The sequence below is a fragment of the Doryrhamphus excisus genome, linkage group LG13 (genome assembly GCF_037039965.1).
Source record: "Doryrhamphus excisus strain RoL-2023G ecotype Guam linkage group LG13, RoL_Dexc_Guam_v1.1, whole genome shotgun sequence".
Taxonomy (NCBI): domain Eukaryota; kingdom Metazoa; phylum Chordata; class Actinopteri; order Syngnathiformes; family Syngnathidae; genus Doryrhamphus; species Doryrhamphus excisus.
Window position 1 is genome coordinate 5,315,403 of NC_136369.1, and position 14,187 is coordinate 5,329,589.

General features: G+C 38.2%; 1 protein-coding gene across 2 annotated transcripts in view; it reads right to left on the reverse strand.

Moving 5' to 3' along the window:
* lmo7b (LIM domain 7b) overlaps window positions 1–12,969 on the reverse strand; it is a 29,757-nt gene extending 16,788 nt beyond the window's left edge. For both annotated transcript variants that reach the window (XM_058089719.2, XM_058089718.2), the window contains exons 1-10: window positions 12,798–12,969; window positions 12,637–12,708; window positions 8,475–8,545; window positions 7,901–7,970; window positions 6,711–6,817; window positions 6,325–6,355; window positions 4,233–4,346; window positions 4,017–4,158; window positions 3,296–3,437; window positions 377–527 (exon numbers count right to left, since the gene is read on the reverse strand). In XM_058089719.2, the coding sequence (XP_057945702.2) occupies window positions 377–527; window positions 3,296–3,437; window positions 4,017–4,158; window positions 4,233–4,346; window positions 6,325–6,355; window positions 6,711–6,817; window positions 7,901–7,970; window positions 8,475–8,545; window positions 12,637–12,705 (897 nt within the window). In that variant the 5' untranslated portion in view covers window positions 12,706–12,708; window positions 12,798–12,969. The remainder of the gene's footprint in view (window positions 1–376; window positions 528–3,295; window positions 3,438–4,016; window positions 4,159–4,232; window positions 4,347–6,324; window positions 6,356–6,710; window positions 6,818–7,900; window positions 7,971–8,474; window positions 8,546–12,636; window positions 12,709–12,797) is intronic.
* Window positions 12,970–14,187: the final 1,218 nt, after the last annotated feature.

A 14,187-nucleotide genomic window follows, 5' to 3' on the forward strand; every position in this document is an offset into this window, starting at 1 on the left:
CCAATGTAGACTGTGATCCTTACCAACTTTCTCACGCTCACATTTCACGCTACCTCCCTCTGCAACTGCCAACCTTCCTCAGGTAGCCTTCTCATTTTTCTTTATGAAAAAACTTAAAGCTTCTCCGGAATAAAGGCCCGCAAGTCCCTTATAAAATTGCGGTTAAGAAAACAAACGAAACCGAATGGACACAAGCAATACCTCAGTTTCTGCCTTTTATAGGCATTTTTCATATATTTAAGACACTTAAGGATCTGCAGGGATACTAAAGATCATCTCAGACTCTAGTATCATAGGTCCACTTTCAGTAAAAAACATTAGTTTTTTTTTTTTCCTGGAAACATGTTAATGCACTAATTGTTTGCAGCGAACTTACATCTTGCCAGTGAGCCTCACTGTCTCTGGCAGGAACATGGCTCTTCAATGTCTTGTCTCTGTTATTGTGCTCGCGCTCTTCCACAAGGTTATCGTCTTCAGAAACTTTACGTGCAGGATACACCATTGGAATATCACTCAATGATTTGCTCCTATTCGGAATGAAAATAAAAAAAACATGAAATTTGACGTAGGATATAAAGCCAGCAAGTAAACACAATAAGATGACCCTTTTGCGCAACGCAGAATTGGCAAGCTAACTCGAGCAGATACGCCACTGTACACTGACAACTAGTGTATGGGTTTTGATGCAAGCATTCCATACATACACAAGCAATAGCAAATCCAAATGACAACATTCTTTACCAAGCACAAGCAGTACAGCTGCATAAGAGTCATAGAAGCCACAGTTCAACAGATGCAGTCTGTTTTCTCCCAGTAGCATTGAACAGGTGGCTCGGCAAACCTCTTGAAGGGAGGAATACAATTCTGACTCAAACAATCCTGTCATTTGTCACAGAATCATCTGACAAGTCTTCAAAATAAAGAAAAAAGTAATTACTGTATGGTAATTGCAGCATTATTCCTTTTGTTGTCAAGCAAACACAACGAAGCAAGCAAAATCAAATAAGACAAACAATTGATGCACAACAGCAATAACACCTTTGCACTTTAAAACTTACCAAATCCAGCCAGGGTTGATTTGAAAGTCTCTACAAAAATTGTGAAAGATGTGTAAAAGTGTTGAAATATTAGAGGTGGCGCATAGTGCTTGAAGCTAGGTGACATCAAGGTGGTTTACAAAAAAGCACATATACAGTGCATCCGGAAAGTATTCACAGCGCTTCACTTTTTCTACATTTTGTCATGTTACAGCCTCATTCCAAACTGTATTAAATTAATCTCTTACCTCAAAATTCTACACAAAATACTCCATTATGACAATGTGAAAAAGGTTTTTTTTTTTACTTTTTTTGAATTTATTAAAAATAGAAAACAAAAAAATCACATTTACATAAGCACAGTGGCCTCCATTATTCGTAAATGGAAGACGTTTGGAACCACCAGGACTCTTGCTAGAGCTGGCCGGCCTTCAAAACTGAGCGATCGGGGAAGAAGGGCCTTAATCAGGGAGGTGACCAAGGCCCCAATGGAACATGGCAGCCCGTCTGGAATTTGCCAAAAAGCACCTGAATGACTCTCAGACCATGAGAAACAAAATTCTCTGGTCTGATGGCTTTCGTCTGGCCACTCTACCATACAGGCCTGATTGGTGGATTGCTGCAGAGATGGTTGTCCTTCTGGAAGGCTCTCCTCTCTCCACAGAGGAACGCTGGAGCTCTGACAGAGTGACCATCGGGGCCTTGGTCACCTCCCTGACTAAGGCCCTTCTTCCCCGATCGCTCAATAAAATGTAGAAAAAGTGAAGCGCTGTGAATACTTTCCGGATGCACTGTATATGTTGGTTGCATGCCTGAATTCTTCTTTCTCTCTCGGCTTTTCCCTTCAGGGGTCACCACAGCAAATCAATCTCCTCCATCCAACCCTGTCTTCTGCATCAGTCATCACCAACTACCCTCATGTCCTCCTTCACTACATCCATAAACCTCCTCTTTGGTCTTCCTTTATGCCTCCTACCTGGCAGCATCCTTCTGTCAATATATTCACTAGCTCTCCTTTGGACATGTCCAAACTATCTCAGTCTGACCTCTGTGACTTCATCTCCAAGGCCTCTAACATGTAATGTGCCTCTGATGTACTCCTTCCCGATCCTATCCATCCTGGTTACTCCCAATGAGAACTTCAGCATCCTCATCTCTGCTACCTCCAGTTCTGCTTCCTGCCTTTTCCTCAGTGGCAGCGTCTCTAGACCAAACAACATGGCTGGTCTCACCACAGTTTTGTATAACATTTAGTTTAAATGAATGACCAGCTGCAATTCAAACTTCAGTAAAGGGCACAGTCAGGTACCTAAATGTCGCCAATATTTGTGTAGTCATGTTCATCTTTTCACAGACTGTGAAATTCTGAGATATCGTTATGACGCATATTAACTTAGACATGATTCTGCCAAGTCAAATTGTGATGAAACATCAATTAATCATACTGCCGCTTCAGATTTTACACCCGACTCCAGGTACATTTAATTCATTAAACCTTGACAAGATTTGTCGTTCAAAACAACAAAATACTTGTGGGCACTCGGCCCGGGATGATAAATTAGATCCCGGCTGATATGGGATTTGGGGTCTGATGCAGATACTGATATCAGGGGCTAAAAAAGCAGATATCCAATATATGAAAAAAAACAGCCTTGATACACACAGGATATATATACTGTACATGAACATATGAAAATACAATTCTAGACAAAGAAACAGAATGCATACTAAATGCATTATTCCCAGCAAAGCAGTTCATTGGCCAATTGCTACCAGGCCACAAGAGAATCAGCAGCATCCCCTGCTACTCGGTGAGAACAGAAACTGTAGAATAGTGCATGCTTTCACTTTTAAGTCCAGAAAACTCTCAGATGCCAGAAAAAGTCCTCCATTTGTCGCTATTTTCTTTGAGAAATTATGTCGCCAAGAAGGTTCGAAATGTTGCCAAATTTAGCAACAAAGTCAGCAAGTTTGCAACAACATATCTGGTCATGCTACTGAAAGGCTGCTCAAAAACTAAATTTCTTCCCAATTTACAACATTCTATCACAGAGCTCTGGGTTTATAAAGCCTACCAGGAATGTTACCATTCTGTCAACAACAACCCTGTATTTTAACATGAATCTTCCATAATATACAGTATCTGAATGAATAAGGTTTACATTTGCATTTCAACGCTGATATTAGACGCAAATATTGAACAAAAACTTGAAAAGAAGACAGTTTCACACATTTTGTAGGGAGGACTGATTTTGCACCTGATAAATGAAGTAGAGCAGCCTTTTCCACTTTCCTCTCCTCGTTTCCTCTGTAAGAGTGGAGTTGGGATATGGCCTTTGGCCAACTGTTGTGTGGTCTCCATCCTAAATACCTGTTCAGCCTCTGCATCACTTCCACAACCTGGAGAAGACAATATATTTTCAGTTCAGGGGTTATCTTCTGCTAGTTAGCTGAAGTAATGAAACAAACAAAAAAAAAAAAAAACACCAGACTCAGACACAAAATTCAACAAAATCTGACAAAAGCTTGAATCCCGCTGATGGAAGCTCTGTGTGCATACAATGTTAAGTGGTAATTTTCTCCAGTGGGTTCTATCTTTGCCAAATAAGGATACACCCTGACAGACCAATTAGGGAAAAGTGACTTCAGATTAAACACGTTTGTTGTTGAGTTTAAGGATCATAATATACAGTATATGAAGCAAGGAGATAATTCCAATAAAACTCATATCAGTGCACTTGTCATCAAGGCATCCTAACAAAGACCTTTGGGAATGCCACAGTTTCCAGAATGCACTTTGAAAACCGACATCTTAGTCAGAGCCAAAGGACATATTGTAGTGGAGATCAGAAAGGAAGCTTCACAAGATGACTGTGTGCTCAACGGATAAACCAGAAATTCTCATTTCAGGCAGGTTGTGTAAGGACAACTTGGCTAGCACGAGGACCACAGACTATTCCATTACATAAAGAAAAGCACCTTCACTGTTTGTATGGATGGCTCGGGATTCTGCAGAGTCGATGCTGTCCACTGAATTCTCCCTCTTATAGCTTGGCCATTTCCCTGGATGACAACTGTAGATGCCATCTTTCACAAAAACATTGGTGCCTTCATCTAGCGCCTGAAGTAAGAGAGGAGGGTTAATGTCATTCTGGACCAGAGAAACGTTGATGTAAATAAAGAAAAGAATCAGACCTTGGACAGAGCCAATCCTAATAGTCCTTCAAAGGCTTTGAAGTTGAGCTGAGGACCACTGTAGAACTCATCTAGGTGGGACTTACGACCTAACCAGTAGACTGTGATCAGAACCTGTAATACAGAAGGAGCAAATACATATGGAATCAAATGACAAATTACATAGAATTACAAATATTTAGTATTTTAATAAGATTGCAAAGATGTAAGAAAAAAAAATAAAAAAGTAGTAACCGCTACTATATAACTTATCTTCATGCAGTAAACAAAACTAAAAGCAGCAGTTAAAGGTGACATTTTGTATGTCACTTAAGGTTGTAGGTTTGACGAAAACAAAGAATGCTTGAAAAAGACCTTAGAAAGTGCTGTGCTGTTTTATTTCCAAGAAAGACCAATATATAAGATTATTGTTGACATGTGTGAATAAAGGAAAATGTGTGAATATTGATCAGCAATCCAGGAGTACTGAACACTGCTGACACTCTGATATACACCAGACACCTATTACAAAGGAAAAGTAAATCCCTGTAATATATGTGCATGTTTTGGGCATATTTTTGCAAAGAAAAAAGCTGACTTTTTGAATTATCTTAATTAAAAAATGGACCATCCCTTTGTTTTGTAGTTGCCAGAGTTTAAAATCTCGGTAGTATTAAAGAAATAGAGTGTAAATTGCAAACAAAGCCCCACGAAAGAGCTTCATAAAACTGGAATTCAATGGATACAAATTGACCCTAATTGTTTAATAAAGAAAAAAAGAACAGCCATTTCAAAGAACGACAGAGCACTAACAAACAGCCTCATTACTGTGTGCATGTGGCCAAGTATTGTGTGAATTTAAATGAGGCTTCTGATGCAACCTCTGAAACATGTAAAATAATAACAGTGCATGCATACCAGCACGTCCACCCATATGCGCCCCACAATCAAAAGCTCACGTGTTACAACTGTGAAAGAAAGCTACTTCAAAAAGGCAAATGATGGCTGGCACACATTGTGGGCCCTGTTGGTGATTTATCAGTTGCAGATTGGAGACAAAATGTGTGGCTTTAAAACCATGACTAAATTAAGCTTTGACAGATGTTTAGTAGGGATGCTCCAATCAAATGTCTTTGAACACCAATCACCTGTGTCTCGCACTATTGAATCATTGCAGCATTCTCTTTGTGTACTGTCATAGCATCGCCCTCTGCCTTTCCATCACACTGCATAGGCATGTGACTCCAAACAAACGTGTGCCTTGTAGTACTTACATGCCATTTGTGAGAGTGATGTGCACCGAGCAACATATACCATGCAAAATATGTCCTGCGGATAGCATGTTAAAAAGCTTTAATTTAATATGGCATTTGAAGAAGAAACACTTGAGGATGGCAAGTTTTCCAAATGACAGCTAGAGAAAACACTTGATCGTTCATTTGGAGCCCAGCAACCTAGATGTCCTGTCAGAGCTCCTTAACTCCCTCCCAGACATTTTTCAAAACACCCCCTCCAGTACCGGCCAGACAATTTTGACTGATCTTTCAAGGCACATAGAATATAGTCTGTAAGAAACATCAGACTCCCGTCTTTCGTCAAAAAAGGGTCGTGTCTACCTTTTCCCGCTTGTTCAGTAATCAGCATTAGAACATAGGCAAATTTCAGTAAAATATCAGTTCCTAACTAAAAAAAAGGACAAAACAGCTTTTTGTGAAAAGATACATTTCAAGCTTAAGTTTCACTTTGACGTAAATATTCTTTTACTTTTGTGACAGCTGAAATATCTAAACAAACTCAACATAAAACACCACATCAAAATAACAATTTAAGAATTACACCATTAACTATTTAGAATTTGAAAGACATACAGTAAATATGTTGTTGGGATCCGCATTTGAGATTATAAAAACTTATAAATAGGTCTTTGGAATTGAGTGAGTTAAAGGAGAAAAAAATAAAGATGAAAAAAATACAACGTGTAACTTTTGGGGCTCCTCTTTTTATTTAAATAATCCATGTGATGGGTATTGGCAGATTTCACTCATGGATGATCGGTATCAAAATCGTCAGCACGAGACTAATCGGAGCATAACCAAGTCTAACCATTACTTACATTTTTAAGTCTTCGATTGCCTTCATTTCTCCTGCAATAAAAAGGGGGAAAAAGAAAAAAATGACTTTCTGTAATTAGTATCTGAAATACTAATCATCAAATCAATGATCTTAAATACACTTCACATAAACATCATTGTAATACAGTTCTATTACTGAAGTATGACAAAACTTCAGCGTGTCAAAGCTTTTGTGTATTTTTGCACCCCTGCTGCAAAGGCATTTTTTACAACATATTTTATATCACAAGTAAAAAAACAAGGCTGTATAACAATGTACCAAGGTGCTGGAAATACAAATGTTGTGCATTGCATGAGGCAGCATACATACACACTAGGATTTTATTTTATTTTTTTATAAAAAGGCATCGTTTACAGACAACTGCACCTGAGTGTTGCTCGAGTTGACAGGTCCTGCAGGTCTCCTGGGTGGAAAAGCTGAGACTCGTTCAGTCCCAATTTCTCGCAAGCTTTAAGAAACACGTTGACGTTATCCTGTGGATTGAAACCCAAAAGACACTAGTTTTCCCCCCAATACATCAGGCCGTCAAGTCCATTTAATGGTTGACATGAGCAGGTGGTCATGTTCTATAGGTGAAGAGAACATTTTAACAATTGAAGTCCTGTGCATACACTCGGGTGCAATGGTACAGTTTGGTTGTCACCCAGAAATTTTTTTTATATCAAAATGAATGTTTTAGAGGGGAAATGCCTGACCTTCCTGGTGAGCAGGTACTACAGTACAGTTGTGCTTTGACAAAAGTCTTGTATGCCAAAATAACGTACCGTAGATTCCCAAGAGCTTGTAGGACTCTGCCCATATCCCAGCAATGACACTAATGATCAATTTATAAAATCATCTGGAATGGCAAAGAAAGAGGTCTTGCACCACTCCTAGACTTCATGGAGATTTCTTCCATCATCTAACCCCAAACATGCTCAGTTATGTTCATGTCTGGAGACTGGCCAAAAAATCCTGAAGCATCTTGACCTTCTTCACCATTAGGAACTTTGATGTGGAAGCTGGGGTCTGAGAAGGAGTGACATCCTGCTGAAGAATTTGCCCTGTCTTGTAATTTGGAAGGTAATGGCCAATAAGAATTTGGACAGAACTAAACAATGGTGTTGCACAGCTTGTAGAGAGGATGGACATTAAACTGCATCCCAATCACCACAAATACTGCAAAAAACTTGTTGGAACCTGCGTGAACCCAAGATTCACCCAGAAAACAGTCAAGTTTGGTGGAGAAATATCATGGCTCGCGGTTACAACCAGTATGGGGGTGAGCAAGAGATCTGCAGAATGGATGGCAACATTGCCATTACCTTCCAAATCACAAGAAATTGGCAAATTCTTCAGTAGGAGCCTCTACATCAAAGTTTGATAGTGAAGGTCAAGATGGTCTAAGATTGGCCAGCCAGACATAACTGGACCCATTTCTACTCGACATTAATTTGATTTTTGTCCAAGCACAATTTGACCTTACTGTCCTAATTACATTATAAAACCCAGCAACTGTACATCACGGCAAATAAGCGTGCTAAATACATTCTTCCATGTAAAACTCCAATATTTACCAGGCCAGCAATAGGAGTAGAATGTCGATTCAGTTTCTTAATGATGCCAGGTTTTAACTGGTTGATCAAGCTGTGGAAAAAATGAAATAGCTGAAGATATAAATTCAATAATATACAACTATATGGCATGATGGAAAGACTTGCTGAGGAAAGATGACATGACTGATCAATGTATACAAATATGAGCAGGATCAAATCAATGCAAAGAACCAGTTTCAGTCTCAGTGTTAGGGCTGTCACAATAATCGATAAATCAAACGATAAAAACGAAACAAAGTTGATCATTTGTCGCCTCATCTTTCTTTCAGGCTGAATGACAAGAGGGTTCACTCTGCAGCTGCTGGTGTGCATTGGTGATACTGTGGAATGAACAGAGAGTGAACCCTCTTTTCATCTGTCCGCCACCAAAAATGTGGACAATTATTATTCATAAAGATCTGTTATTGTGACAGGCCTTGGTAGTTTTATGCCAACCCTGCAGTTGACCCTAGTGGTCCTAGTTTTCTCAAAATTGACATAGAAACTCTCAGAGTTTGACAAATTGTCTTCGATTACACATATCTTCATGACTTACTCGCAAAGCAGGACTCCATTCTCAAGAGCAGCTCGAAAATCGCTGCAGCCAAAAGGTTTTCCAGTCACCTCCTAAAACACAAAAAGAGATGTGTAGCAGAAATACAGTAATTCAACTTGTGGCAAAGAGAATATCATGTGAGATTTAGAGATCAGTGTGCATTTAACATTCAACACATGTCTAACCAGCTTTAGTGAAAATGTCACATATTTTACAGTGCATTCTTTTATGTAGACTCAAAGAGCTGTGCACTGATTGCAATCAAAAAAATGGGCAGAAAAAGGTTTTGTCATAGTGGATGCAGAGGACGTGGAAGAGGGCCAGGAACCAAGTAGTCCCCGAGAATTAATAATGATGTCGGAAAAAAAGGTTGAATGGAATGATATGAAAAGCACAATGACATTAAGTAGTTCAAACACATTAACGGAGTGAAGAATGATCAATTTGCCGACAGAAAGACAAATGAAAAGGCTCACATCATATGGAAAATAAAGTGTAAATAATAAAGAATGAAGATTTGGAACAGCACATAAACAATGTGATTATGACTGGGTTCCATATTACACACAGGCATTATGGCAGGACAGCTGATAACAGGTGGAGAAGAGGATGTTGCTTCAATAAAGCAACAGGCAACTTTCTACAGTCAAAAGGCAGATGTCAACACAGATACGTACATGCATGGTTTTAAATGTCTATCAATGCACAGAGAAATGACGCTTAGGTAGTGTTTTAAATCATAAAATACGACAAGATACTGCAACTATTACATGTTATCGTCAGTGTACTGTTAATGCATGATCACAGCATGTATATCAAACCATGCAACGTTGGTAGTTTTTTTTTGTTTGTTTTTTTACAGGGCTTCAGAGTCAAAATAGGTGTATCCCAATGACAGCATTTTTTTCCTTTATTTGGGCAAATATATGAATCATAACAGTGCATTTCTTACATCAATCAAAATATAACTTTCCATTATTTACATTTGTATTCAACTATCTGATCCCAAGCCCAAAAGGAGTAGGCTGAAGCAAAAGCTTATAAATGCCTACCCCTTTTTGCAAGATATAATCATGTTCATGCCACTGTCTTGTTTCCCCTGTTATTATTATCATTGTAATATTATTATTATCATTATCATTGTTATAATCTTTATCATTATTACCATCATTATAATCATCATTAATATTACCATTTTCATCATTATAGTTAAAAATTTTGTGATTTTTTATTTTTTATTTTTAATTATTTAATTTTACAGACTTCATTGCTTCTTGTAGAGTTTAGAAATTTCATCTGTTATCATTATAACAATACGATAAGCTAGCTGAAATTAATTTTCTTGTGTTATAATGCACAGTAAAGGGAAAGAAATATATGTTTCACAAAGATTGTGAATGATGGGTAAAATAAAAAAAAAAAGGGGCAGTTGCACTTTAAGATTAAAACTTCTCAAATTGATTAAAATTACTGCATCTAAATTATCACAAAGAGAGAAGCAAAAGCTAAATATTGTAGAATATTAATTAGACAAAAGGCACTGTACCACACCAGTACCAAATCATGAACTTTGTGTGCAAAAATTTGATGTAACACAAGAGCATTTACCAAGTGCTAAAATATTACTAAATACTAAATAAAATGAGTAAACTACTGCAAGTTATAGAATTCCTGCTGACATATCCTTATATACTGTCTCTGTCCGAGTCTTTCATAAAAGGATGCATGTGGACAAGAAGTGTAAGTCCAAATTAAACTGAAATAATTCAACATGAGCCATATAATATATACACAAGGCGAGGGGGTCTTAGTAATGAGGACACAAAAATGAGGTTATTAAGGTTCAGCCCCGCAACTAACAGAGGGCCTCAAAAGCCTATTCTTCTCCCTAATTAGTTCCTCCAGGAATCCACGATCACAATTAGTTTTGTGCAGTTTGGCTTCAAGAATGTTGTCAGTGTCATCAGCCATGATGTACATTATACAGTGAAACTGAAAATGTATTATTAAAAAAATGATAAACCTTCAAGAGATGGCCCAGTTTTAAAACATTATACAAACTGACTGTAATATTAGTCGTGTCCTGCTATTTAAAATGTTTTAGTTTCGTTTATTTCGTGTAAACTGCTGCAAGTTAAGCAGGAAATAATACGATAAGCTTCCTTGCTTCTCTGCTCTCCATTTTGTCTGGTTTCAGTTTTAAGTTCAAACTGTACAGTACAGATCAACATATAGGTTGTATCAGTTTCAATAGTATTTCTAAATGGGGGGGGCATGGTAGAAAATAACTGAGAACCACTGTACTACACAATGCTGAGATGCAGTTTTTTTTCTTGAAATATATAACTTTTTGTTACATCCCGTATCTACATGTGTTCATTTACATTATATCAAATTTCTATCCCTTCATTTTTCAGTATGTGGGGCAGGGCTCGACAATAACGATGTATCTTGAAATGGACCAATCAGAATAGTTTATTTAGACCGCGTTCCGCTGTCCACAGTCCCCGTTTTACCCACACCCGTTCTTGTTTACGATCAACCAATCAGCGATGGTTTGACTAGGAAAACATCTATCATGGCGTCCCTGCCAACATGGTCTAATTCTTCAACAACTTGTGAAGGAAAACAGCAAGTGATGAACCAGTGCCTCCTAAACAAGTATTTTATTAGCGGCAGCAAATCAAATGATGGCACAGGTGAGTGAATCACATTGCTGTGACAATTTGAAGTGGTCACAATGAAACACCACCGATTAGATCCAATACCAAGTGCTGATTTTGCACAAGCTACAAAATCTAGCGCTTCCATTTCTCTGTGTATTTTTCTCACCTTTGCTTCAAAAATTATTGTTTGACCATTGAGCATTTTTTTCTGGATTTAAAAACACTTTACTAGTACACAAATGTGTCTATTCAATAATGTTTCATTGTGTATGTATGTATGTTAACATACGTTTCAGACATTCCTCCAAATACAATGCATCAGTACTATTATCTGATTAATTAACAACATATTCAACATATTCATTCATTCATTTTCTACCGCTTTTTCCTCACGAGGGTCGCGGGGGGTGTCGCCCCAGCTGTCTTCGGGCGAGAGGCGGGGTACACCCTGGACTGGTCGCCAGCCAATCACAGGGCACATATAGACAAACAACCATTCACACTCACATTCATACCTATGGACAATTAACCTAGCATGTTTTTTGGAATGTGGGAGGAAACCGGAGTACCCACGCGTGCACGGGGAGAACATGCAAACTCCACACAGGGTGGGAATTGAACCCAGGTCTCCTAGCTGTGAGGTCTGCGCGCTAACCACTAGACTGCCGTGCCGCCCATTATCAACATATGTATATTAATGCTAAATATATTAAACACTGATAAATGATAATTTAAATATTTAAAATAGATTTCCATGCAACGTCATGATCTATGTAGGAAAACAACCACAAGAAATGATAATCATTTATCTTTATTTGATATTCTCATGTGATGCCACAAAAATTAGATGATATCATTATGGCAGTCTTTTCATTTTACATGAGGCAAGTTCAGGCAAGTAGTTCTCACCTTAAGGATTCCCCACGGGCAAGTAATTTTTGTTTTTAATGTAGAGCCCTGTGGTGCCTGTGTAGAAAAGGTTTGGACATCCCTGCTTAACAGTAACATTTACCAAATCATTTGAAACAATATGCTTCCTGCCTCTACCACAAGCACAGACCATCCATGCTTGTTTGTGACAGGAGGTGGAAACATGCAAGATTGGCATAGGCTTACTGCCAACACTGGACACAGTCTCATTATGAGCCACTCGGACAAAACTCACATCCCATATAGACTTAGTCGACATTCAGGGTTAATTTGAATTGATTTGTCATAGTCTAATGTTTGCAAAATGCGCAATGCTTGGACAGCAGCCAACTCATGAGAACATATGCTTTCAACCACATCCTTCACAAACACACTGGCTGCATGACTCTGTTGTGATAAAACTGTTTCAAGTTGTTCTTTTAAGGAAATGAATGATTGTTCCACACACCTGTCTTACTGTACATGTTCGTCTCTAAAAACCTGACATTAATTCAAGCAATTTCAAACACAACCATAAGCACGTTTTCAAGTATTTGAACCACAAATCACAAACATGAAAACCTTACCTCTATCCAACGCTGAGCTTCATTGAAGGCATTTGCACAGCTGAAAGTGCTTTGCTGGCGCCACTCCATTTGCTGTGGATCAGAACGATGAAAGCAATACAACACACTGGAGCACACAAGACAAACACGCCACAAATACGTTTACGCATGAAATCACCTACTTCAATAGATGCCGATCAATGTGATGTGAAATTATGCAAGCTGCATCCAAATGTTTTTTTTAGCTAACAAGGGCTGTTCCCCTACTAATTGGCGTCCCAATGGCCACCACGGAAGCGTTCGAACATCAAACTTTTCGTCACTGTCAAGTCCCGTTTAAATGTGATGTTTGGAAGTTAAGGTCTCCGCCCACTTTAAAAAAAATCGCTGAAAAAAAGTTTAGAAAGTGAACACATGACGTCACCCCCTAGAGGTTTTAAGGGGAATAACACAGTGGTGCGTTCAAAACATCAAAAGAGAAATGTAAACGCTACCTCTGCTTCAAGATTTGCTTGAAATCTGTAACATGTCCTCCTACTCTAAAAATACATTATACATTATTGGTGTTATAATCAAATGAGAATTAAAATTCTAAAGTATTTCTGTTTGATATATGTTTGATATAATTTCAATGTAGTTATCATACTAGCCAAGAGTTTGGACATAGCAGTAAGCACAGTGCGTCTAAACATTTGACTGGTATTGTAAATCCAACAACACGTTTTAACACATAAAATAAGTCAATAAGTACATTATAGCATCTAGTGTGTCCAAACACACACTGAAGATATAATCACAATTTTTAATACTTTTTTGGAGTCAATGACGCTTGTGTGACAACTCCAAACTGTCCATTGGTATGAATGTGAGTGTGATTGGCTGGCGACCAGTCCAGGGTTAACCCCGCCTCTTGCCCAAAGACAGCTGGGATAGGCTCCAGCACCCCTGCGACACTCGTGGTATAGAAAATGAATGAATGAAGCTTGTGGATAATTCTGAGTATTAAAGATGATGTATATACTTATGTCAACTGAGCCAATGTACATAATACTGTATAACTTTACTAGCTGTAATCAGAGCCTGCCCTCCCTACACAAGAGATACATTCCTGGCAAATGCATAGAGGCTGCGGATCAAAAAAAGAACAGATGAGCAGTAGAATAAGAGAATAAAATGGCAGTTAATTGTCATTCCATGGTAATGTAATGGTGCAGCTGCTGCCTTGATAGTTAGGGCACAGGTTCACCTCATCCTTGCACGCCCTTTGTTTAAAAAAAATTCTAAATTTGTTAGTTTGCACTAAAAATAATATTCCTTTGTGGGACATTCAAATAAACACTAAGTGTCCTTTGTAATTATGAATAAATAAATAAAAACTGCCTGTCCAAATACTTGTGGGCCTTAGTGCAGCTCGATTTACAAGCAACAACATTGACAGCAAAGAATTTTCAGAATTAAATTTAAGCTGCAGTCAAATGCTTTACTGTACATCTAAAAAAAATCCAGGGTTGTCTGTCTTTTCATAAACTGCTTGAATAAAATGAGTCCATTTATGTTACCTATTAGAAAAGT